Genomic DNA, 24,160 nt, shown 5'->3' with positions numbered 1-24,160 from the left:
GTGCTGTCTTTTAAGGATAGGCTGCTCCAGTTTGGAAGCAAGGGCTCTCTCTATCTCTGGTAGCAGGGACCCTCTCTCCCTATTCAGGTCTCCCACTGGATGACAGCTTTCTCTGACATCCGCCTCCTCTGGCATAAGCAGTTTTCCTACGGGCTGCAAGTGGATTTCTGCATTCCCTGTGGACTTCATGCATTACATGGGAACAGTTTGTTTTACCATAGTCCTCACTACAGCTTGCAGAAGAATTTTGGCTCTAATGCTTTAAAGAGCTTCTCCCCCTCCTTTTTTCTCCACTGACCTTGGTGTCGCCATGTTGTTTTCCTTCACATGCCTTCACTTCCTCCTCTTCTCCAACCAGAAGAAAAACTGCTGCTGTTAGGTACCGTTGTTGATAAGTTCCACTAATTTAAAGATTTTTGCAAAATCTTGCAGAGTCAAGAAGTCCATGTTGTCAAAGTTCTGCATCAGGGAATCACTCATCATGCTTCTGCTGCTGGCCAAGCGGCCCTGCCACTGTTGTTTGGGCAGCAGTGGCCGCAGTGGTGCTGGCACTGTTTAACACCTCTCTTTATGTGGGGTACTGGGAGAGGGAAGCTGCCACCACTGCTGCCCCTGCCCTTTGACCTGCAGCACAGCTGGCTAGGGGTGCCCAGGCAGGCAAGACATAGAAGCACCTGGGTAATCTGATGAATTTTTCTATTAGAGACTTTTCTGTAAATGTTTTTTGGATTAGTGCAATTTAAAGATCCTGATAAAATACACTTCAAGTTGATGTACTTGAAGTTTCCTCACATATTTGCCGTTTCCTATAGTTACAACCAACCCCAGAAGATGAGGGTAACCCAGTTTCTTATTACTAGAAACCTTGGGAGAGGTTAGATTTAAGCAAAACTGAATGACTGTTTATATGTGTAGGGTTTATTTTAGAACAGTTGCATTGCAAAGGAAAGCAGGTGTGTAGCCCTTTTGGTTGTTATTATCTTTAGTAACATAGCAATGTAAAAGCATAAAATAAACACTTTAGAAAAATGTATACAAAAGAGAGAAGGAGTAGAAAAATAACACTGCCCATGGATCCAGCAACGAGACTTGATTGTCTGTGTCTTGGTCAGAGTCATGGTTGCCATCTTGGTCTGTTGCAGGAGGGGGAAGCCCAAAAGCACGAGCTCAGTGGGTTAACTTCAGCTTTAGGTGGAAAGCCCAGGTTCCACCCCTGGGGATGGGCATTTTACACTGTAGCAGCACCACTGGTCTTCCACAGTACTCTGGTGGAAGCCCCCAGAACTGACTCTGGGCATACTTCCGGAGCCAGGGGTTTCCAGGCATTGCCTCTCATGTCAGCATGGTTGGGCCAGTTATGCCCCATCTGAAGGGACAAATACCTTTAGACCTATGTGCGAACATCCCCTCTAAATGTAAATTTCCCATGCCTTCCTCAGAGAAGGTAGATGGGGGCAGTTTTAGAACCGAGCCAGTTGTAAAACAGGAGGACATTAATGGTAAAGAGCACTGCCCTGCCTCTTCAGGGTCTGCTTTTTACCCGCCTTCTCCCTTACCTGGTTCAAAACCCAGCACACATGTAACTCCTTGTCCCACTTGGGTGGGTGGGTGTGCAAACCCAGCCTGGCAAAGCACCCTGCTGCCTCCACAAATGGCAAGAATGTTTTAAGTCATCAACCATTAACATTCCAGTCTCTCACACTTGTCTGCAAAACCTTCATATGCACAGACTTAGGCTATAGAATGTATTTGTCTTCCTTAAATGTGAATCGCAATGTCAGCCTAAAGAATGATCTTCTGATATTTCAAGGAGGATGCTATAGAAAAATTATGTTTGGCTCCTAAGAATCCATACTGTCGAAGTGACACATAACAGAATCAAAGCAGGTTGGTGTAGAAATCATAGCAGAACTCAGGATGTCCACTCACAGCTGAGATAAATTCATTTATATGAACCAAATCCAGACCAAGTGGAGAAAACAGGAATGAAGAAGCAACAGCTTTGTAGTTCTCCACTGATACAACTTTTTTATTTCTCTTTTTATTGTTGGGTCTTTTTTTAGTTCTCCCATGCAGTGTGAAATGTTGAGGCTAGCTGCTTCTGACTCAAGCTGATTTTCCTTTCTTCCCCTACAATGCATGCTATTTTCCTGTTATTTAGCAAGAAATGTTAGATGGAGGAAATACTTGTAGTGCTGTCCAAAAAAAAAAAAACTCCAAAGCCCATCCCTTAAAACAAGAACTCTTTTAATCGCTTCTCAAAGAAGAGCAAGACATGTAAGTAAGATCAGAGAATACATACCTCAGTTAAATATGAACTGTCAGAGAGTACACTCCAGATGTAGGGCAGAAGAGATAACCACTCTGATTTGTTAAATTGAACAAGAGGCACATTTCCCTAAAAACTGCAATGTCTAGTGAAGGTGAGAGAACATACAAAAGCACGAACATAAGATGTGGCAAGCCTTATGGTGGTTCTGCAGTTTGAAGACTGAGGGGAAAATCAACCTGGTTATTTCTGGAATTGGAGTAAATGAGGTGGAAAAGAATAGAAATATTAGGTTGACAAGTAAACAGAAGGTAAAAAGATTAGAGCAAACAGCTAATTACCATATGGGAGAAAATGTTGTTTAAAATGAAAGGAAGAAATTGAAGAAAGCTTTTTGCTGACTTATGTTACCTTGACTATATACCTTTATCTGTATTTAAAGTTCTTGCTCTGATCTCTGAGTGTTCTATTTTTTTTCCATAACTCAAAATTGGTAAGAGATGGGGAACCAGCTGATTAGAGCAACTGAAGCATGGAGCTCCTCCTATGAATTTTTATATATGAAAGAGGTCTTATATAAACCTAATTTTGCAAAGAACATCTAGCTCAGCGATACTGCTCTATTAGTACATAGCTTACAGTTATTTGTTATTTCTCTTCTGTAGTTCTGGATGCCAATTAATGAACTATAACTTAATTGTACCATAAATTTCAAGGACAAGATGGTTTTTTTTGTTTTCTTTTTCATTTGTTTTTGGCTTTTCTTTTTTCAAGACATGGATTGTCTTAAGAATCTAGATCTTAAAAAAAGTCAGGGTTTTTTTGTGGGGTTTGTTTGTTTTTGTTTATTTGGGTTTTTATCTTTTTCAGCATCTAAGAAGCTCTTTCAGGGTGAAATTTGAACAAGAGCTGGCTTTCTGGCATGGTTATCCTATACATAATCACATACCCCTATTGCATGATACAGAAATTAACTAGAGATCAGCTAAGCCACCAGTATAGTTTTGTTTTTGTGGGACAGTAATGCTCTCTTATATCTTACTTATGAGAAATTAATCATTAAAAAAACATCTCACTAGTATCAGCCAGGTCTAACAAATTGTGTTTAGTGATGTTTCAATGAAGGATCTAAACATTTTTCTTCAATCAATTTTACCCTCAAAAATATCCAGATTTTGGCAAATTGTCTTATAAGCAATATTGGAATGTAATTATAGCTTATCCAAAATTCCATTTTGCACGTAAAGGTAAGACTACTAGTAAGAGGAGAAATGTAAGGTAATTTTTTCTGAAGCTCTCAAATGGAAATGTGGTGGTTTGTTTGTTTTCTAGTCAGTTAATGTTTATCACACTGAGCATATGACATACATGGTTTTCTGAAGCAGCACCTGGAGGATAGACAAGATAGCCTAAGCTACGTGAAATTGTAGGAAATACCTCTGAGTGAGTCAAGACCTGAATATCTACTTCTAGGTGTCCTAAATTTACCTATCTTAGTCTTAAAATAAGTCCTAACACCCAAAAAAAAAAAAAAAAGTCTTCAGTAGGTCTTTGTTTCTTTTCTGGAGAGCACATAGATGTGTTAGCATAGGAGAGTTTTAAAGTCAAGGACACATTTGAAATTTTGCAGTGAGTGTTTAGAGATGCATCAGGGTAAAGCCCATAATGTGTTTGCAATTCAGATGTAAAAACATTACGTTTATCATAATGTTCGCCACATCTACTGATGGGCTAATTATAAAAAGTATTAGTAATTTGTGCCTTTTTATTGCAGGTTATCTGGATTTCAGCTTCCATCATCTATTGTGAGCACAGGATCTATCCTCACCCTCTGTTTCACCACAGATTTTGCTGTCAGTGCCCAAGGCTTCAAAGCTATCTATGAAGGTAAGAACTCCTCTTACTGGGTGTTCACTGTACTTAATACATATTTTTCATGTTGAAATGTGGTGTTTCAATTCTGCTTGGGATTTGAGTAATCGGCTGGTATTGCATTAACTGTGGGGCTTGTTTTGTAGCATTTTAAAAATATTACTTTAAAATGGACACAGTTTTGAATTTTAAATTTAATTTAAACTGATGCTGCAATTTCTGATGGGATTTTAACAAAATTTATCAGGTCTCCAAAGCTGGATTCAGAGATGGATTCATTTAAATGGTTTTGTTATTATTTCCTAAGTGATTTTTTTTGGAAGCATCTTTAGGCAATGTCTAACCTAAGGGGTGTAGTGATAAAAATGAGAGACGATATGGATCCTAAATGGTCTTGAAAATGAACCACTACTCTTCTCATTGTGGAAAATTAAAAAGATGAAAACAAAAATATATGTATATATAAAATTAAACAAAAAAGCAGTTGAAACGTACTGTGTGGAAGGTGTTAGACTGCAGTGAAGACTCAGTTCTTGTTAGAAATAAGGCCAAGCATTTCTTGTGTCTACCAAGAATTATTCTTATTAAACTGGAATGGTACCCTTTGTACAGCTCAAAGTATTAAAGAAATTATTTTATGAGAATTGTAGCCTTTATTGGGGAAACTTAACAGGTACAGTGATATTAAGTCACCTGCTTGTTGGATAATAAGGGTGTTTTGGGTGTAATTCAGTTTTCAAACTGAGTGTGTGGTGTTGCATTGGTTATTTTGGGGTTCTGTGTGTGTTTGGATTTTTTTACGGCTTTTTTTTTTATTTATTCATGGAAAATGCAGGGCTTCTAATACTTAAAGTTGGAGAACACTAATTTTCAGATTACTTCTCAAACTCCAAGTGATTTTTTTCTATGGTTTCATGGATCTAATCCTTGACTGAGAGTGTTTATTCTGAAAAATTTGCCTACAGTCAGTTAAGTGCCTGAAATGTTTTTATAATGCAGTTGACACGTGGAACTGAATGTAGAAAGTAGTATGGTTTGATGGTAGCTCTTTACTAGGAGAGAATTTGCAAGTGTGTAAATCCATTACATTGGTCACCACTTTCTCTAAAGCCACAGTACCCCAGAGACTGCTTCATGAGCTTTCATCAGGTTTTTCTAGGACTGTTGAAACTTTACCTTCCTTTCTTGACAGTGACAAAATCTACTCCCTATTGAGATATATCTTTCTTTCATATCTCATTAATGGTTTGAAATGATAGTGTTTTTTAAAGTCTCTTCTTGAATTCAGTATGCATATAGAGGAGATTAAATGGGTGTGAAAGACAGGAGCAAAGGAGGTGTCATGAGTAGCTCAAACTTCTTTGTTTTGAGCTTCTTCTCTTTGGGTGGGTAGCTCACAGTATTTCTCTCCTTGGTAGCTATGCCCCCCTTCCTTTGTCCTTCAAAGCCTTAGCACCTGGTAAGTCAGCTAATCAGTCTCACTTTTTAACTATTGTGGGGGCTGTGAGAAGACTAAGTTTCAGTGCCATAGCCTTTATTGCTTTACTAGGGAAATTGAAATGGAACATCAGAAATCCTGAACACACCAGGAGCTGGGGTTTTTTTTTGCCTCAATAGGAAGCTGCTTTCTATGCACCTCTATTATTCTCTCCTATGAGATGCATGCAATAGCATATTTCATCCTTTTTTGCAATCTGAGCAGTTTGTTTTTCGTATTGAAGAGCACAGTGAAAAAGGCTAAAGGACATCTCTTGACTGTCAACTTAGGAACACATGCATGGAGCTACAGGCTGTAATATAATGACACTTCCTGCTGGCCTACTTTCTTGTAAAAACCCCAGCAGGAAGAGCTGTAATTAACAGTGACAGGCAGCACCACTTTCTGGTTAAACAACACTGCCCCCTTTCAGATTTAGGGCTGTAAACCTAGCATTGTCAATGAACTTTAAATTGATGTCAAAATGTGACATCCAGCTCTGGAAAAAATGGTGACTGTCACTCAAGTGACAGCATTTCAGTCTAGAGACAGGCAGTGGGTACTGGTGGTTCTAGAAGGAATTGTAGCAGTGAAGGGTCAGGTGTTTTTTTGTGAAGGCTTGGAGTGATTTCTGCTGCAACGGCCAGCTGATTTGCCCCATAGTTTAAGAACTTCCATAATTGTTCCCCAGACAGTTTTTAATAGTGACAGCTTCTGGCTTCTGCGTCATATGTGATTTTAAGGCAAGTGCTCAGTTTCTCTAGGGCGGGGGAATACAGACCAGATATAACCAGTCAGAAGTAGTTTTTATAATCACTCTGCCAGCTACCCATCCCTTGCTGGTTTGGTTTCCTAAACTGTATGCCTATCCCTGGTTTTGGCCAGCTCTTTCATTCTTCTCTTGAGTAAGTGAATTACTGTTCAGTTGGAGGCAAGGGGAGCATTGAAGTGCTACTGAATGCTGCTGCCAGCTGGGAGTTTGGGATATTATGGGTTCAGGATGCAGAGTTTGAAAAACTCAGTAGGGCACTAAAGCAGGAAACAAGGCAAGTGAACCACTTCAATGGTGATCCAATGGCCTCTGAAGCTATACCCATACTTGGTATCCCTAGTAGAGAGAGAACATTACATCCTCATCCCTGCACTAAGATTCTGATCTGTGCCTTTTACTCTTCATTTATTACCTCAGCTCCTGTGCAGCAATGACATAACTGGATCCTTTGTGTTTTTAAAATGTAGAAATAAGAATGAAGCTAGAGAAACCACATTATACCACTGTAAGCCTTTGAATATGGCTGATATTTACATGACTTAGTCTGGTGTCAACCATATGCCATGTGGATATTAACATTAACTAAATTAGATCCTTGTGGCAGTAGACCTGAGAGTTTGACAACACTGATGTAGTTGGGTAGTTACTGAACTATTAGGCTGAAATGTAGGTTTCTTTACTGGATCATTCTTTCATCAGATTTATATGTGTGTTTCTGAGATTTTTAACTAATAATACTTTCATTTTTCTCAGTGATCACATCAGATCTCTAAGTTCTGGTACTGGAGGAAACTTGAACTGTTCTTATTTTCTAGAAATAAAATTATCCATGGAAGATTCAAACATCTGATTATATCAGTAAAAAGAACTAGGAACTTCAGAAGTTCCTAGTTCTAGGAAGTAGAAGATGCTACAAACTGAACTTACTACTTCTTCAGAAGTAGTAAGTTCAGTTTGTAGCATCAATCAGCTTAAACCATTAAATGATTTTGATTGACCATTACAATCACTGTTTAATATATAAACATAAGTTTTTAGCAATGGAATTGGAGAATTGAAGGATTGTTCCTCTTTCTGTAGTATGTGTTTGTTTTTTATAATTGCAGTGGAATCACAGGAAATAGGTTTAGGCTTTGCAGGGACTGCAGAAAGAGAAAACAAAGTACTTAGACTTGTGCAATTTTACTTAATTCTCTGGTAAAATCAGTTTTGTTCCTACTTTTCTAGAATGAAGTTAACAAGCCATTTTTTAAAAAGGTGCTTTGAGGGCTACATAATGAATTAAAAAATCAGCATTGGTGTATCATTGTAGTAGTTTTCTTTGGAAAGTCAGATGTATTCCTCCCATACAGAAAACTTGCTTATATTTGGCAATAGAGACAAATGCTCTCTAAATTACAGCAGTATCTGAACTGCTATGCATTTATAATTTGATGGTCTCTCTTCTATTAAAGTACCATGGCCTGCCGGAGAATCCAGCTGCCAAGTGGAAAAAAAGTAGCAAAAGTACAACACTCGTTTCAGAGTGTCTTCCTAGTCATCAACATAAAATGAAACATCATGGAGTTTGCCTTATTTTTGGCTACACTGGTGTCTGTTACTAAATATTAAGATGGCCTCTAAGGTTAACAACTCTTTGTTCATTTTAAGTTTTTTTTTGTTTGATTTGTTTTGTGTTTTGGAGTTGTTTTTCTGGTTTAGTGGGGTTTTAATTTGTTTTGTTTCTTTTTTTTCTTTGGGGTTTTTTTTTGTTTGTTTTTTTTTGGGTTGTTTTGTATGTGTGGGTGTATGTGGTTGTTTTTGTTGTTTCTAACCATATTTTGTGGTGTACAACTGGTGAACACTGCTTAAACAACATGCCAGATGTACTGGACTTGGTGTTTTTTCATACCTGTCCTTGACTTTTGTTCTACAGAAGCAGCTGTTCCTTGCCAGACAAGAAAGCTGGAAGAAAGTCCTTCTGTTCTACTTGCCTGCAGGCCATATTTCCTTTTTTCTTTTGTTCTTTGATTTCTCAAAGCTTTCTGCTCACACCCAGCATTAACATTTATACTGTCATTCACCTCATCCTCCCTTGTGTACCTTCCCAAAGCTTCTTTTTAAATCCCTTTTGACATCAACAGCAGAAAGAAGTGATGCACTTCTATGGTATATAGCCTTTGAAGAAATTTTCTAGTTTTTTTCACCTCTTGCAGGTCTTGTTCTTCTTGAGTATCTGTTACATGGTAGGGAATTGTTTTGTTTTGGTTGGTGTTTGTTTTGTGTTTATTTGGTTTTTTGTTTGTTTATTTTGTCGTGTTTATGTTTTCTTTTTTTTTAAGGTTTGATACTTTTGGCTATATAAAATAAACAAAAAAAATTGAATAATTTCCTCTACCAATTTAGTATGATTCTGTGAGTTTGCCAAGGTAATTTCCCCAACACTGTGACTTTTTCCAGGTAACATGGACCCCGGCGAAGATAATGGACTTCTGGACTCAAGCTAATGTGTCCAGAAGTTTCCCTCTATCAAGTACCAGAATACCTTTTCTGCACTCAATTTTAAGAGTAAAATTTTGCTTGTCATTTGTTCAGTGCTTGAACTGCTTGCTACTTGTTGTCCATGACTCTGGTTTATGGCTTTGTAGTTGTTCTTTCAACAAATTCTGATACGATGATGAGAGTAGTTATTTTCTGGGAATGGATGAATAATCCAATGGATAATCTTGGCAAATACTTCAAGTTCTCAGTAGGAAGCTAAATTGGCAAGAAAATACCAACTTTATGCAACTTGTATGCATAATGATTCCTGCTGTTCCTGAGATGAGTAGTCTCCTGAATCTTCAATCCAACATTGCCAGGTAATCTCTGTGGTTTAGTCATGGGTGCTGTTTTATTTATTAGACAATATTTAATTTTCATAGAATCATAGAAGATTGGAAGAAATTGTAAAAATCATCTATCTCAAAACCTCAACACCACCATGGGCAGGGAACCCTTCCATTAGCAGATTCAATCATTGGAACAATTTTGATTGTTCCAGTGATGTGAAACTGTGAATGACTTGGGAACATCAGTGGATTATTACTACATCCAGCTCAGAAAAGCTCCAAAATATTCTAATGAGGATCTGACGATGAAATTGAGGGTTAAGCAGTTTGTTCAATATTCTCTTGTGTGGGTTTTGGGAAGGATTCAGTTTGTCACCCCTAAACCTGTAAATATTTTCTATTCTGCTGTGGTTTTAGGAGAAAGAAGCAGTGTAAATTCTATGAGTTTAATATTTTTAAACATTAAAGGCACAGACCGCCTTTTTCTTAGCTTTTCTGTGGCCAGAAAACTTTTTAGTTAAATACTTGCTATTTTGGTATTCTATTCTTTTCAAACTGAGATTTTTTTTGAACCATTTATCAATATGTGTTGGTATATGCACACAATGAAGTAACCCAAAAACTTTAAATAATGAAAGCAGAGACTGAAAAAGGACCTTTTTTTAAGGCTGAAATTTGTACTTGTACCTGTCTAGAGTGGAAGAATTTGTTTTCTGAGAATGAATGTAGGTATACATTTCCTTTGTCAACTGCAGTCCTTACACAGGAAAATGTTTGGGTTTTTTTTCTTTCTTTAGCAACTTTTCTTTAAAATAACTTTTTTTTTTTGTAACAATATCATATGAATGACTGTAATGATGACATACAGGAAAGAAATCATAATGCAGTTTAAAAAAAACCCTGATATTTCAGGTATCAAACCTTGCCATAATTAGTAGTAGCAAAATCTCAGGGCAGAAGGGGTCTAGCAGGGCTGTGATCCTGTTCTATAAGGCCTCTACTACCTAATCTAGAATATCAATTATTTAGATATGAAAATATTTTTAACAATACCAAATAAAGAAAATTATTTTTAATTCTACATAAATTCAGAAAACTTCTGGAAAATGAAATACTGTGTTTGTGAGGAGAGATAAGTAAAATATTCTGCTTGTGTTCTGAAGTGTATGAATGGGTTAAAGAAGTGAAATTCCTTTCACTTAAATGTTGAATTTCAGCAATATTCAAAGGACCAGGAGTAAGAAATCTAGAATATTATTTCCTTAAAATATCCAAGGGCAGAAATTTCCCAATAAGAGGTTCTAGGAAATTCTTTCCTAGGAAAAAAAATAGACTTTACTGAAAATTGTGACAAAATAGACCCTACTTGAATTGTCTAAAATTAAATTAAATGTTTCAGTTCTCATTATCAACCCATGAATTTTGTACCTAAATGAAGAATGACTTTTATGTTACATTATGACCATTATGTTAGCTAATTTGTAAGGTATGTCAGCTGTGTTCTGCTTTCCAGCTTTCACACAGGCTCAATCTTTCCAGCTCAACCCTTAATGAGGGAATGGCACCCTTCCTGTGGCTGGTAGCCCTTGCAAAAGTAATTACATGTTTTAAGATAAGCTCTTGGGACTGTCTTTTTGGCTGCCTCTGATTCTGGAAGGGAATATTTTGTGCCTTCCGGTGACTTACTGATCCATGTAAAAGCTACTGTGACTTATGTCCTTGGTACATAAATCAGTAGCAAACACCCTGTTTGTGGCTTGTACCTAGTAATGGTTTAGTGGTTTTGTAGCCTCCGTCTACAAAATTCTTATTTCTGCTACTATTTGAGATCACAAACCCAAAAGAAAAATGTTTTGGTAAAAGTGGGCTTACTAGAGAGAAGTATTAAGGCGTTTATCCTCTGCTCCTATGGGGTGCCAGTCCTAAACCAGAACAGCACGTTCCAGCATGGAAAACAGAAGTGGAAAGTCAGTGTAGTAACAGAATGGCTTCTCTTTCTGTGCAGCCTAAAGAACTTACAACAGTGGTTTCATGCCCCTGCTATATCCTGAGAGATCATCATCCCAACTGTGCTTATATTAATATCCCATTTCATGTTCTTTCTAGTCTGTCTTCATTGATGTGTGTTTGTATGACTAATATTAACTTGTGAAAAACACTTCAAGAGTTTTTTGAAATGTCACAGTTATCTAAGTGCAGTCATTGCCTCATCTGAATGAGTATTAAGGTTGTTGTTGTGATTTAGCCCCAGGGGGCAGCTGAGCACCACGCAGCCACTGCCTCACCAGCCCCACCGTGGAATGCAGGAGGGAATTGGAAGGGTAAAAGTAAAAAAAAGGGGTGGGTTGAGATAAAGACAGTTTAATAGTTAAAAAGCTGCATGTGCAAACAAAACAAAGTAAGGATTTCATTCACTGCTTCCTATTAGCAGGCAGGTGTTCAGACATCTCCACAAAAGCAGAGATCCATCACATTAGTGGTTACTGGAGAAGGCAAACGCCATCTCTCCAAACATTCCTGAGAAATGGCAGCCCTAGCCAGACTCCAGCCTTGCCCGTTTGATTGCTGAGTATGACACCAAATGGTATAGAATAATCCTTTGGTCAGCTGGGGTCAGCTCTCCCAGCTGTGTTCCCTCCCAACATCTTGTGCGCTTCCAGCCTAGTCATTGACAGGACAGAAAAGCCTTGACACTGTGTAAGCTCTGCTCAGCAATTTCTGAAACCTCCCTGTGTTACAAAAACTGTTTTCATCACAATTTTAAAACTCCATTCTATCTTCTATGAAGAAATTTAATTCTGTCATAGCTGGAACCCAGACAAATGTGCAGTGTGATCTAAAAATCCCATATATCAGTGTTGTAGGTAGCTTAAAAAAAGAACCCCAAACAAACAAAAAAAACCCCAAAATAAGCAAACCCCACTCTTACTGAAGAGGAAGAGACTAGCTTTGCCTCTCCTCTAGTCCTTCTACCTGGACTTTAATTTTTTAAGGTAAAATATTTTCTCTTGAGATGAAATAGTTTGATAAGCAAACAAGATCAGAAATTCCATAATTCAAAATTTTAATGGATTTTCTTTAATTCATCTATATAGGGAATTTAAGGAATTTGTCTCTTCTCCAAGTGCTTTTCTGAAACAAGCCATGCAATGTGACTTAACAGAGTTGGCATTTTTGTTTGTTCAGTTCTACAGCCAATGGGATTTGGTGGAATAACTTTTTGTTCATAGCCTTGCAGATTTGCTGTAGATAGAATTTTAAGCAGCCTGTGTCCTTCCCTACTCACTCCGTATTTATTGCAAACAGCAACTGATGTGCCAAATATCAACATGCCCGTAGTTAAAGAAGAAACCTGTTTTCTGTTCAAATTCCGTTTTGTCTGGGCTTAGCCTTTTCCCTTTTACCAATGTGGAACTCAAAATACTGCCAGCATTTTGGGCATATTGCCTAAATACTTACAGGAGATTTTTGATGCATTTACCTATTTGGTTGAAAAGTTAAACCATAATTTGTTACCGGATATTCTCAGTAGTGCTAACTTACCTTCAGATGGTCCCTGATTAAATGCAGCTGTCACTTACCTAGATTTTATTGAATCTGACTATGACTTGATTCATTTGTGGCCTTATTTGTAAAGCAAGTTATTTTTTTCCTTTGGCTGGCATAAAGTAGGGGAAGTTGTAAGGGACTTTTCAACTCTCTGATAATAAAAATGCATTTCCAGCCATACCATTCTGGTTTGTTGTAGTCTTTACATTGCTTATATTTTTTATTCTATTTTCCTTAACTTAAAGTAGTATCATTTTTTAATATTGAAAACTATATTTCTACCTTTATAGAAAAGTCTCTGCAGCTTACTAAGAACTACTGTTGATAACTACTTTGTATTTATTATGAATCTGCCTCCAATGGCAAAGATGACTTAGGGATTTTATATCTTTTGTTACAAAAATAAAAGAAAATTGAAAAATCTCTATCTCATCTGGAATCCTTGTTTCCAGAGTTTTATTCTTTTAAACTGGCAGAAGGTGTACTGTGATGCCGGGTTGAATCAGTATTTCTGGAATAAACCCCTGTGGGTTATTAGGACAGAAAATAGGAAGTTGGATTTGCTATGTCACTGTAGCCAGCAGCTGTTATCCTGATTAATTTAAGGTTGTATAATTTGCTGTGTTAGATGGATAGTTAGCACATAAATACAGTCACATACCTTGCTTTTCATCTTCTCTTGTATAACTAAACCATTAATAATTGTTCTTTGAATTACTTTTTCTTTCATATCCTTCCCATATATTGAAGGTTTCATTTGCATAACTTTTCAAGTTTTCCTTTTGCATTTTGGATAATGAGGCAGATATATGGGAGTTTGCAACAAAATATACTCATCAAAACAGGCATGTCTAAAGTTTTACTAGGGTGCTGGTCTAGCTTAGTAATAAAGAAGATGATAGTTGGAAAGTCACTAATTTGTTGATTGTGAAGAAAAGGACTAGATTTCTTGTAGTATACATAATGTAGACACTGCATTTTTAACTGAAACTTTTGAGATTTGTTAAAATCTATCACATGATCCTCACCTCCATGTTTTTGTACTATCTATTGGACTCTTTTGTGTATTGAATATCTAAATACCGTTTATTCACCCAAATAATCTCATAAATTCCTTAGGTATATGTGTTGCTATAAATGAGTCTGCAAAACCATTTAGAGTACTTGTTAACTATTTTGTATTTTTACTCTTTGACACTTTAAAATCTTTTATCTTGTATATAGTGGAAGACTTCCTAAAACATTTATAGAATTATTTATGCATGGAATACTTTAGAGAAATATTGCTTTAAAGTTCTTTGAAGCTGGCTTATAGGATTGACTTGAAAAGGGCTATGGAGGCTTGGAAGGTCACACAATCTCTTTGACTGTATTAGATCTGTGCCTTTCTTACAGTTGCTTAAGAACACAAGACATATCTGTGTAGTGTCAGTGGATTGTAAACGTAAACCTGAAGTCACAAGAAGGTTAAAGCAGCAGTTTTGGATACGCAAAACCCTTATTTATAGGGAAAGTCAGCATTCTTTCTGTGTGTATCTATGGAAATCCAAAATTGTTAGAGCAATCAGTCTTGAGTATCTACTCATTATTAGTCCAGATGAAATTTTTACAGAAAAGGAAAAAAGAACAAGAGAGTAGTTATAGTTGCACAAACAATTATTGGTTTCTGCTCTTTTTCCTAGCATAATTCTTATTTTTCCTGTGCTCATCTGGATCCACTAGTTTATGTTTTCTTCTTCATCAGTTTAGGATGCACTTGAGGTTACTCATATTTAAAATAATTTTATATGTTTTCTCTTTCTTCCATGGTCTGCAATTCCACATCTCATCCATACTTAATATGGCGTCCAGTGCATGTTAGCTACTACTCTTTTGGTTTTTTGTTACTCCTAAACCCAGTTTTGTCTGGGTCTGCATTTCTGTAGTTGACTATGAGTGAGTGGTTCATAAGTTTGAGCTCTCTAAAGCCAAGTATTTGTCTCATCTCTTATTGTTCCTGTTCTGTATCTCCCTGGACTGTATCCTTTATCTCTGCTTCTCAAAGACTCAAAACAGGCTTGTTTTTCTCTGAACCATGTCTTTGTGCTAGTTGAAAAATTCTTCATTCTGCATAGACTGTTTACTAGACCTATTGATTTAAAACTCTGGTTGTACCATCAGAAAAAAAGGGAGGCAAAAAAAAAAAAGGAAACCAAATTAGCCTTAGCCACTCAATTAGAGAAATTGTTATTGCAGCTAAATGAAGTAAGGCAAAGCTGCAGGCAAGTTTGAGAATTTCATGCAGGGTGAACCTGACTGTAGCAAGAATCAGTCCTGAGGCCTTTCAAGCCCTTTATAAAGCTTATGGTCTGTTGCTGAGGATGGCAGTACTGGATTAGAGGGCTTCACAGTCATAAATCATGGCATGCATAAAACAGTTACTTCTCCTGCTACAGCTTTAGTTTTCAAAATTGCCTTTTTTAATCAAAGTTTTCATTAAAGGTCTCCAGAGAACTGTTGACTGTGAGATCCTTGCCTGGTCCAAGTACTACCCAGCAGCTTGAGTGACCCTTGCCTGACTAGCTCCCTAAATTTGTGATAGCTGGATAAAGAGCTATTCATAAAAGATTATAATCATTAAATATTTCAAAAGCCAATTAACATTAGAGGCCTATGTTAACATTAGAGAAATAATCTCAAAGCAGAAGTTTCTGTTTGCCTTCTTTGACTTTGCAATTTGAAGGACTATCTTAGCTGTCGGTAAATTGAGCATTTTAATCATAGAATAGTTTGGTTTGGAAGGAACATTAAAGACCATCTCGTTCCAACTGCCTGCAAGGAACAGGGGCATCTTTTTCTAGATCAGATTGCTCAAAGCCCAGTCAAACCTGAGCTTGAGTGCCTCCAGCGATGGGACATCCACAACTTCCCTGAGCAACCTGTTCTAGTATTTCACCATAATCTTGTAAAAGATGTTCTTATGCCAAATCTAAATCTACAAAACGCTTTAAAGCCTTGTCAGTCTCCCTAATACTTCAGATCTTGTTGAAGAGTTTCTCTCCATCATTCTTATAGTTTTAGGCACTGAAAGGCCCCAGTGGGATCTCCTTGGAACCTTCTCTATGGTGAACAATCAAACTCAGCCTTCCTTAACAGGAAAGGTGTTTCATGGCCTGCCCCTGGACCTGCTCTAAGAGATCTGTGACGTTTGTAAGCTGGGGCCTCCAGACCTGGATGCTGCATTTTGGTTGGGTCTTACAAGAGCACAGTAAAAGGGGATAATCCCCTGCCTCACCCTGCTGGTCTCACTGCTTTTGATGCAGCTCAGGATATGGGTGGCCTTCTGGCCTGTAAGTACACATTGACTGCTCACATCCAGGCAATGTGTACTTAGAGGCATCCAGGCATCTTATTCACTGCTGTTCCTGGATCTCTCTTCACAGGCCTATTCTCAATCCAGTCATTCTTTAGCATGCGCTGATATCAGCAAGTGCCCTGTGACCTCAATCCTAATTGCAGGACCTTGTACTTGGCCTGATTGAATTTCATGAAGTTTCCATGGGCCTATTTGTCAACCCTGACAACATCCTTCTGGATGACACCCTTTCTGTCAAGCATATCAACTACAAAACTCAGCTGCACACCTGCTGAGGCTGCACTCAATCACGTGTCCTTAATAAAAGTACTGAGTCCCGATATGACCCACGAGGGGCACCTCTCATGATTCATCTCTATTTGGACAGCGAGCTGGTAACCACCATCTTTGGATGCAGCTATCCACCCAAGTTCATCTCAATTGACTGGTCCATCCATCAAACCCACATCTTTCCAAATTAGAAGCAAGGAGGTTTGGGGGGACTGTATCAACATCTTGCAGAGGTCAAAGTACTGCTTTGAGGCTCAGGGACTTGAAAGATGAGGGAAGAGCATTTGCCAGTGAAAACAGAAACAAAAGAAAGTCAGCAAGTACCTCAGCCTCCTCCATGTCCTCAGGAGGAATTTTTTCAGGGAAAGGGTGGTAAAACATTGGAATGGACTACCCAGGAGATGGTGGAGTCACCCTGGAGGTGTTCAGGAAATGACTGGGTATGGTACTTAGTGCCATGGTATGGTTTACAACAAGTGGATCAGTTAAGGGTTAGATTCCATGATCTTAGAGGACCTTTCCAACCTGAATGATTGTGTGATTCTTGATTTATTGGGGGAGTACAGGTTTTTTGTCTTCTTTTTCTGACTAACACACTTGCCGAAGCTGTTCATATTTGCACATCCCTTGCTATATTCAGCTCCAGCTGTGCCTTCCTGTGCTATCTTGATCCCCTCCTTCCATTCCCAGGTTCCATGCCTATATTCTTCTCAGTATTTGTGCCTGCTTCTTAATCTAAGATTTAGACCATGTACCCAGCTTTACAGAAAGTCAGCATTTGAACTGACAGGATCTTTAGTAGAAATATATGCTTCACCTCAATGGAAATCCCTCTTACTTGAAACTTAGTTTGAGAATGCTATCTTATTAGATAATTTTTAATTATTCTACATATTTGAGTTCTTCGGTTCTTTGGAATTCTTTCATTTTGGAGGCTGGAGAGAAGTCATGAAACTTTCTAAACCAGAGTTTTTCAGGCTCTCCCATTTCAGTTTTGAGATGAAAAACTGGTTTTGGAAGCCAAAACTTGTGAGAAAACTGGTATTTCTGCTGCAAAATGTGCGAAATTTTGCTGACTTCTTAAAAGATGAAGTCAATTTAATGCACACTGAATATGCATCATCCTGGTGGCAGCATAGGAAAACCTGCACAATCATCCTCTTTGAATTTCTTGAGTGACTGTGGATACCTTGTAAGTGAAGAAGTCTCCTAAACTGACTGGAAATTAGATTTGTGCCTGCCTGGGTTTTACCTTCCAATACAGCATGGCTGTAACAAAGAAGCTGGTTTTTGGTTTTGGGGCTTTTGGGTTTTTTGGGAGTTTTTTTGTTGTTGTTTTGTGGGGTTTTTTAGTTTTTTTTATTAATAGCTTCCTTATTCTGCATATTTGTATTTAAAAATGTCAATTGTATTTAAGTACTGAGAAAATGCATTTTGGGGAAAAATGAGATAAGCAGTGAATAGTTGGATGGCTGTAGGATACTGAAGTTATCTTCGATGCTGTCAAGTCAGCTCTTCTGTAAAGCCAATGGCAATATTGATTCAGTAAAAGAAAGTGGAACATATTTCAGTGCTGCTCGTTTGATCAATATTCACCTAGACAAAGAAAAAGCTTTTCCAACATTATGTTGTTGGGGTGTGTGTTTTCATTTGGTTGGTTGGTTGTTTTTTCTCATTCATTCCTGACTTTAATCATGATGGAGTCTTTATGCAAAATAGCTTATTTAGCAGAAGTCGTCTTTAAATGAAAGAAGAATCCTGCCACCCTGCATGTGAGAAGTCAAGTATGTGTGGAGTTCACTCTGCTTGCAGATAATTATTTTTCTGGAAGCCTCACCAGAATTCTATGACAACTGCAAATTCTAAAGATTACTTCTCTTTGCTCACTGCATGCTTGTCAGTAGCGGGTTTTCTTCATGTTTAAGATGTAGCTTTTAAAAGAAAATTGAGAATAAAACAAAAGTTAAAATATTATTCTCTGTTACATGATTTGGAAAATTAAAAGTCATAATCAACTTTTAAAGGGCTAAAGCAGAGATGTTTTTTTCCGTGCTTAGGTCATACTCAGCACTTCAGAGCCATTTTAGGGATTTAGCTACCCCTCAAATCTTCTTTTTGGGTTTTTTTTTTAGACTTAGATAATAACCAACAAAAACCATAAATCTTTTTCTTTAAAGATAAGCTCTACATTATAGGAATTTGACTTTCTGTTTGGGTGTGTGTGCTATGGTCTGTGTGAGAGATAAGGGAGCGTAAGTGGGAAGAGAAAATATACTCCTTGTAGGCTTAGCGATTTCAAGCTGTTGTTCGTGAAACTCATGATCAGGTCAGAATTTTGTCATTTATACACAGGTTCTTTGAGGTTTTAATTTTTTTTTTTTCTCAGAATACTGATGTGAATGAAAAATACAAGAAAAATGTACTGGTTGGAGTTTTTTGTCTGGGTTTTATGTTTGCTTTTCATTGTATTTATTTATATTTTCTAATGATTAGTTGGGTTTGGTTGTTTTAGGTAGCAGTAGAGCTGACTCTACTTCTTGCGCACTGAATCTCTAAATCCTGGTAATTGCAAACTTTTCACTCAGAAAAACAAAAGTGGTAGTGGCATTTTAAAAAAATCCAGACAGAACAGAAACCAAAAGAAGCACAAACCAAACTCACAAAAGAAACAATAAAACCTGCGCAGCAATTTACTAAGCTCCAGGGAATAAATACACAATACAGCTGAATACAGCCTTTGCTAACAATTAGTAAAATATGAGAGGAGGTATTGATATAAGTATTGCTTTAAACTTTTTGGGTTTATTTATTGATTTATTTATTTATTGTTTATTTTATTTTGCTACCCATTTGCTATTGGACAGGCAGAAACAAGGCACATGCGTGTTTGTTTTTCCCTCCACTCTACTATTATCAAGTGCAGATCCATTAGAGTTTGCACTTAATAAAATTGTTATGCCTACAGACCCATGTCAAAATAATATTTTATTAACAGATTTAGAAATCACTAGATTTTTTGTGGGCATTTTTTAAGGAAGTTTACGATTATAGTCTTGTTAAAATAATTAATGGTCACGACTTGACGTATCAGTTGTCATACAGAATTAGAGATCTCACAACCATTAGTGGTTAGCAGCTAACAAAGTTTTCTAAGACTAAATCCACTGGTATAACTGGTGTGATTGTGCTCAGTCAGTTTAAAGTGTTCTCAGATGTTTTGTAGAACTCTGTATTCCTACAGTTTACTTTGGTGCAAATAAAAAATTGTGAAATTAGTGAAGTAACGTCACAGAAAAAAATTAATTCAGTGAGCTGTCATATTACTGTCATTTTCAAGATACAGATTTTTTTTAGTGTATTTTAAACTGCTGAGCTCTTTTACATTAAAAACTACTCTTCTCAAACACTGCTTATGTCAGTAACTTGTCTAGTTGTCTAAGTGTTTTTTTCAGATCAAAGTTGACATTATGTGAATATTCAAGAATAGTAGTAGTAAACTTCTTTCAGTCAGCGGACCAGCCTATAGTGGTACAATGGAAAAAATCACAATTCTTTATTTGTAAATCTATGTGGTATATTCTAATGGTAGCTATGAGAATGATGGGCCAAAATTACTGTCTTATTTTGTGTTTTAGTGCTTTTGTGTTTTTGTGCCATGATAGGTAAATTTTAGTTCAATGGAAGTACAATGCCAAAAATATAGACTTTTAAAAAAAGGTAAAATTAATGCCCCCAAACCATTTAATTAAGCTGTGTATTATTGTGTTTTTAGGTGTCAAGACTCAACAAATAATTTTGAATTAATTGTGATACAAAATTGAAAGCAAAATGTAGAAAGTGAGTTGATGAGACTGTAGGTGGCAATAAGAAGGCATAAATCCTTTGAGGTCCAGGTGTTTGAGTTGAGATCATAGGAATGAATGGTCTTGGACCTGAATCTGTGATCACTAAAACAGAACATTAAAATTAGCAGGTCTGCCTGTACAAGATAAAAGAAAACATGAATAAGGCCAGTGTTAAGTTTGCCTGGTGTATACTTATGTGAAGTATTTGTATGAATATTAAATGAATTTTTAAAACACTTCAGGGATTTAAAATATATTACAACTTGTAAAACAAACCTTATGACTTTAAAAGAACAGGTAGTGAAGGCAAAACTATTAAATCACATCTAATATTGTGTAAAGTGACAAAAGATTGGCTAAAAAGCTATGGTACCCTAAATTGCAGCTCATTAATATCAAATTAGTCTCCTTCTGATGAACTGATAAAACTGAATAATTTTTTAAGGGAAGAGAAAAAGAACATTAGAATATAATAAATGTGAAAACTTAATTTAGATTTTTTTCTTGTTTGGCTTATGTTGGGAAATAGTTTTCTTTGAAATTCTAACTGGTTTAGGGACATATATTGGAGGCGTGAAATTGAAAATATTTAAAGCTAATTAAACATTGCAAGAGCAATTTTCTTTGTCAAAAATTAGGGAACTTCTTAAAGTCTAGACAATTTTTAGACTGTTTAATTGTGATTTACTCATATGTTACATTGACAAACATGCTAATGGGAATCCTATGGGCCTGTCAGGATGGGTATGCTGCATTAAAAAAACACTTTGGAGCCCATTCCTCCCCATTACCCTTTGATTATTGTCATGAATATTTGGCTTTTTGAGAGAGAGAAGCAGCTCTAATACTTAAGTTCTCATCCCTTTGGTATCATAGCTACATCCAAACTAAGCATAATTCACTTCAATTGTCATGTGACAGATGCCATAAGTTACTTTTTTCAATGAAGCCTTAGCTGCTTCTACTACAGAACTTTAGGTTAAAGAGGGGAAAAAATGTCTGCAGCAGATCTCCCACTCCATAGATGCACTGAAAAGACAAAATGTGTGTGAGGAAAATTTACAAATAATTGGAGAGATTAAGATCTCCACTTGTGGTTGCAGACTATGTGTCACCTCGGTGGCTGAGCTCAGGTTGTTCCTATGCAGCCTTTTCCCCCGGAGAGCGCGAAGCCCGCGGTGAGCGCGCTGACGCAACACGGCTTCCCTCGCGCTGGCGGCTCCCAGTATGCTTTTCACAACTGGCATTGCATATTCCCAGAAGTGGTTATGTGGCTGTAGAAGCAACAGTTCTGTATTTTTCTAAGTTAGTGAAACAGGGATGTTCCCTCACTGGTTAATTCAAAACAGTTAATTCTGTCTTGTACAGGAGACAAGGAGAGGACAACCTGTATTGTTAGAACTCTTGATTGCATTGATCAAATGATGTTTTGTGTGGGTTTTTTTTGGTTGGTTGGGTGTTTTTTGGGGTTGTTTTTGTGGGGTTGGTTCGTTTCTTTTCCCCTGAAAAGTCAAGCAGTAGCTGCATGTTATATTGATGCAATTTATAGAATATTGGTAGGAATTATGAGATTACTTACTATGGTTGAGTTAGACTGACATGTGACCTACCCGAAACAATTTCTGTTATATTAAAAGGCAGTCCCTCTTTGCTATCTCCATATCCTTGCACAGACTTCAAAATATGTGTGTATATGCAGATCATTTCTACTAGAAATGAACATCTGAAGCTATAGCACCACATCAAGGTAGTCCCAATGTAGTCTGGTTTTACTACTTTCTGTGTAAGAACTTCACCTCAACTTTTCTCCTTAGGCTTAGTTTCTGAAAATGTGCTACTGTAAAATTTTAATTCTGGTGTTTTGTTTCTTCAGAGAGTAGCTGTGAATCAAGAGCTGAGTGGCCAATCAGTGGCCAAATTCTGGACTGGTCACTTCACTCTGTCATCAGCTTCTTTCTAGCTATAAAAGTGCAATTAGTTTGACTCTTACAGGGATTTTGAAATACTTTATTAAAAAATAACACAGCAGAATGAGAACCTTACTTGTATGTTGTATATGACCTTACTTGTATGTTGTATATGGGGATATTCAATTGAATGTTAGACCTGTAAGGTATTGAGACATGTAGAAACCTTTTCCTTTTCCTTTTCCTTTTCCTTTTCCTTTTCCTTTTCCTTTTCCTTTTCCTGTTTTGACTTATTTGTTCCTGGTGACCTCAGCTGACTTTATCTTAATGTCTTAATATCTAAGAAAAAATTAGTGTTTATAACCAGAGCTCATTCAAACAGTTTTCTTTCAAGGTGCCTAATAAGTAACAGTTACCTGTAAAGACACATTTCTGTATACCTAGAAATCTTAAATGAATTTTTATTTCAATTTTGTACAAAATTCTATAAAGCTTTATTGTTTTATAAGCCTACTATAGTTAGTTTTAGATATCTTTAGGCTTGTACCACATCTAACATGTAGTGTCTACCTGTAGTGAAGAAATTACTTTAGTCTTTACATTCACATTCCTTCTCCTGGTTACTTCTGTTGTCAGAAATATTGAAAAGACAAACAGGGAGGTAAAGTGGGTCATTAGTTAAAGTGAATGTTTAAATGGATATATGATACCCTTCAGATTATAAACATGGACCTAAATTATTAAAAATTCCTAACTCAGCAGAGTTTTATGATCACTAGTTGGGTGTTCAAACCTCTAGATGAAACATAAAACTGAAAATCTTTTGAAGTACTGTATCGTATGTTTAAATTTGGTTGTTATAATATCTGATACATTATACTATGATACCTGTTTGATACTTGCATATATACTGAAACATGTTAGAGTGAATAATATATTGCTCCCTATATTTAGGGAACTTAGGAAATAACACCAAAATAGATGGAAATTTATGCCTGTCTTCTGTTGCTTCTCTTGCACACAAAAAGTAGAAAGCCAAGATGCAGTTATAAAAACATACATGCATTGTGACAGTAATAAAGAAATTAATTCAGATATTTTGAGCTATGTTCTTGTTTCAAAAAGCCTGAATTTTGATCAAACTCTGTTTCTTCACTTAGTCTTTAGATCTTCATGTATATTCATATAATCATAAATCAAAGTTTTCCTGCAAATTACTTAATTACTCATCCAAGCCATTTTTTTATAAGTGTGTTTTGAATGGCAGGAGTTAAAAATTTTAACTTGTCATTAGATAGGTTGGGTGCATCAAAATACTTCACATAGTGGTACAATTTCTGTCCCTGAAATTAAAATTGAGAACAAATTATGGAATACTTTAGAGGCCTTTATGATTTGAATGGTGCAAAGAGGCTCTTGTGTAACTGTTGGTGTTCAGTTCTAATTCTGACACGTAAGTGCACTTTGCCTAGGTTCCCTCTTAGTTTCTAAACAAGCCAGAAACTAATGAAACAGATGGTGATCCTCCCTTGTTTCTGCAAGAGCTTGTGCAGCAGCATCAAACCACCAGGGAATAGCAGAATGCTTCTTCCAGTGGAAGATCATCCTTGAAATGCAAAGATCATGCCTAATTTTCATGCAGTGTTCCATTTTGAGATGTGTTGTATCTCTGTTCTACTTTTTCAGAACAAGTAGATTGCAGTCTGTTGGATGAGATGTTGTAGATACTGAGCACCAGGAGCTCTATAAAAATACTGTTAGGTGAGTGTCAGACAGACTACAGTTTTTAAATCAGCAAAGTGATTTGCCACCAAGTGAAGTGATGGGCTGAGTGAGATCCAAAAATATCTCTGCTCTGGACTGAGAATTATTCAACACTTTTGGAAGCAGCCTGAGGAAGAAGCAGGTACAATTTCATTGCAAATTGCATTAAAGTAGCTGCAAGACTGGGATATAATGGTATAAGCATAAACAAGGGCAATTATCTGAAGGAAAATCAACTCTCTGAACAAATAAGTTGGCAGTCAGAAAAGC

At 36.8% G+C, this 24,160-nt stretch overlaps 1 protein-coding gene across 2 annotated transcripts in view; it reads left to right on the top strand.

Annotated features, from left to right (window-relative positions):
* The window catches only part of CSMD1 (CUB and Sushi multiple domains 1), a 1,069,501-nt gene that overhangs the window by 320,698 nt on the left and 724,643 nt on the right, over nucleotides 1-24,160 (top strand). For both annotated transcript variants that reach the window (XM_054280127.1, XM_054280126.1), the window contains exon 3: nucleotides 4,044-4,156. In XM_054280127.1, the coding sequence (XP_054136102.1) occupies nucleotides 4,044-4,156 (113 nt within the window). The remainder of the gene's footprint in view (nucleotides 1-4,043; nucleotides 4,157-24,160) is intronic.

This window comes from Melozone crissalis, unplaced genomic scaffold (assembly GCF_028551555.1).
Source record: "Melozone crissalis strain CALT ecotype California unplaced genomic scaffold, PUWL_Pcris_2 ptg000027l_1, whole genome shotgun sequence".
Lineage (NCBI taxonomy): Eukaryota > Metazoa > Chordata > Aves > Passeriformes > Passerellidae > Melozone > Melozone crissalis.
This window is presented reverse-complemented; position numbering and strand designations above follow the sequence as displayed.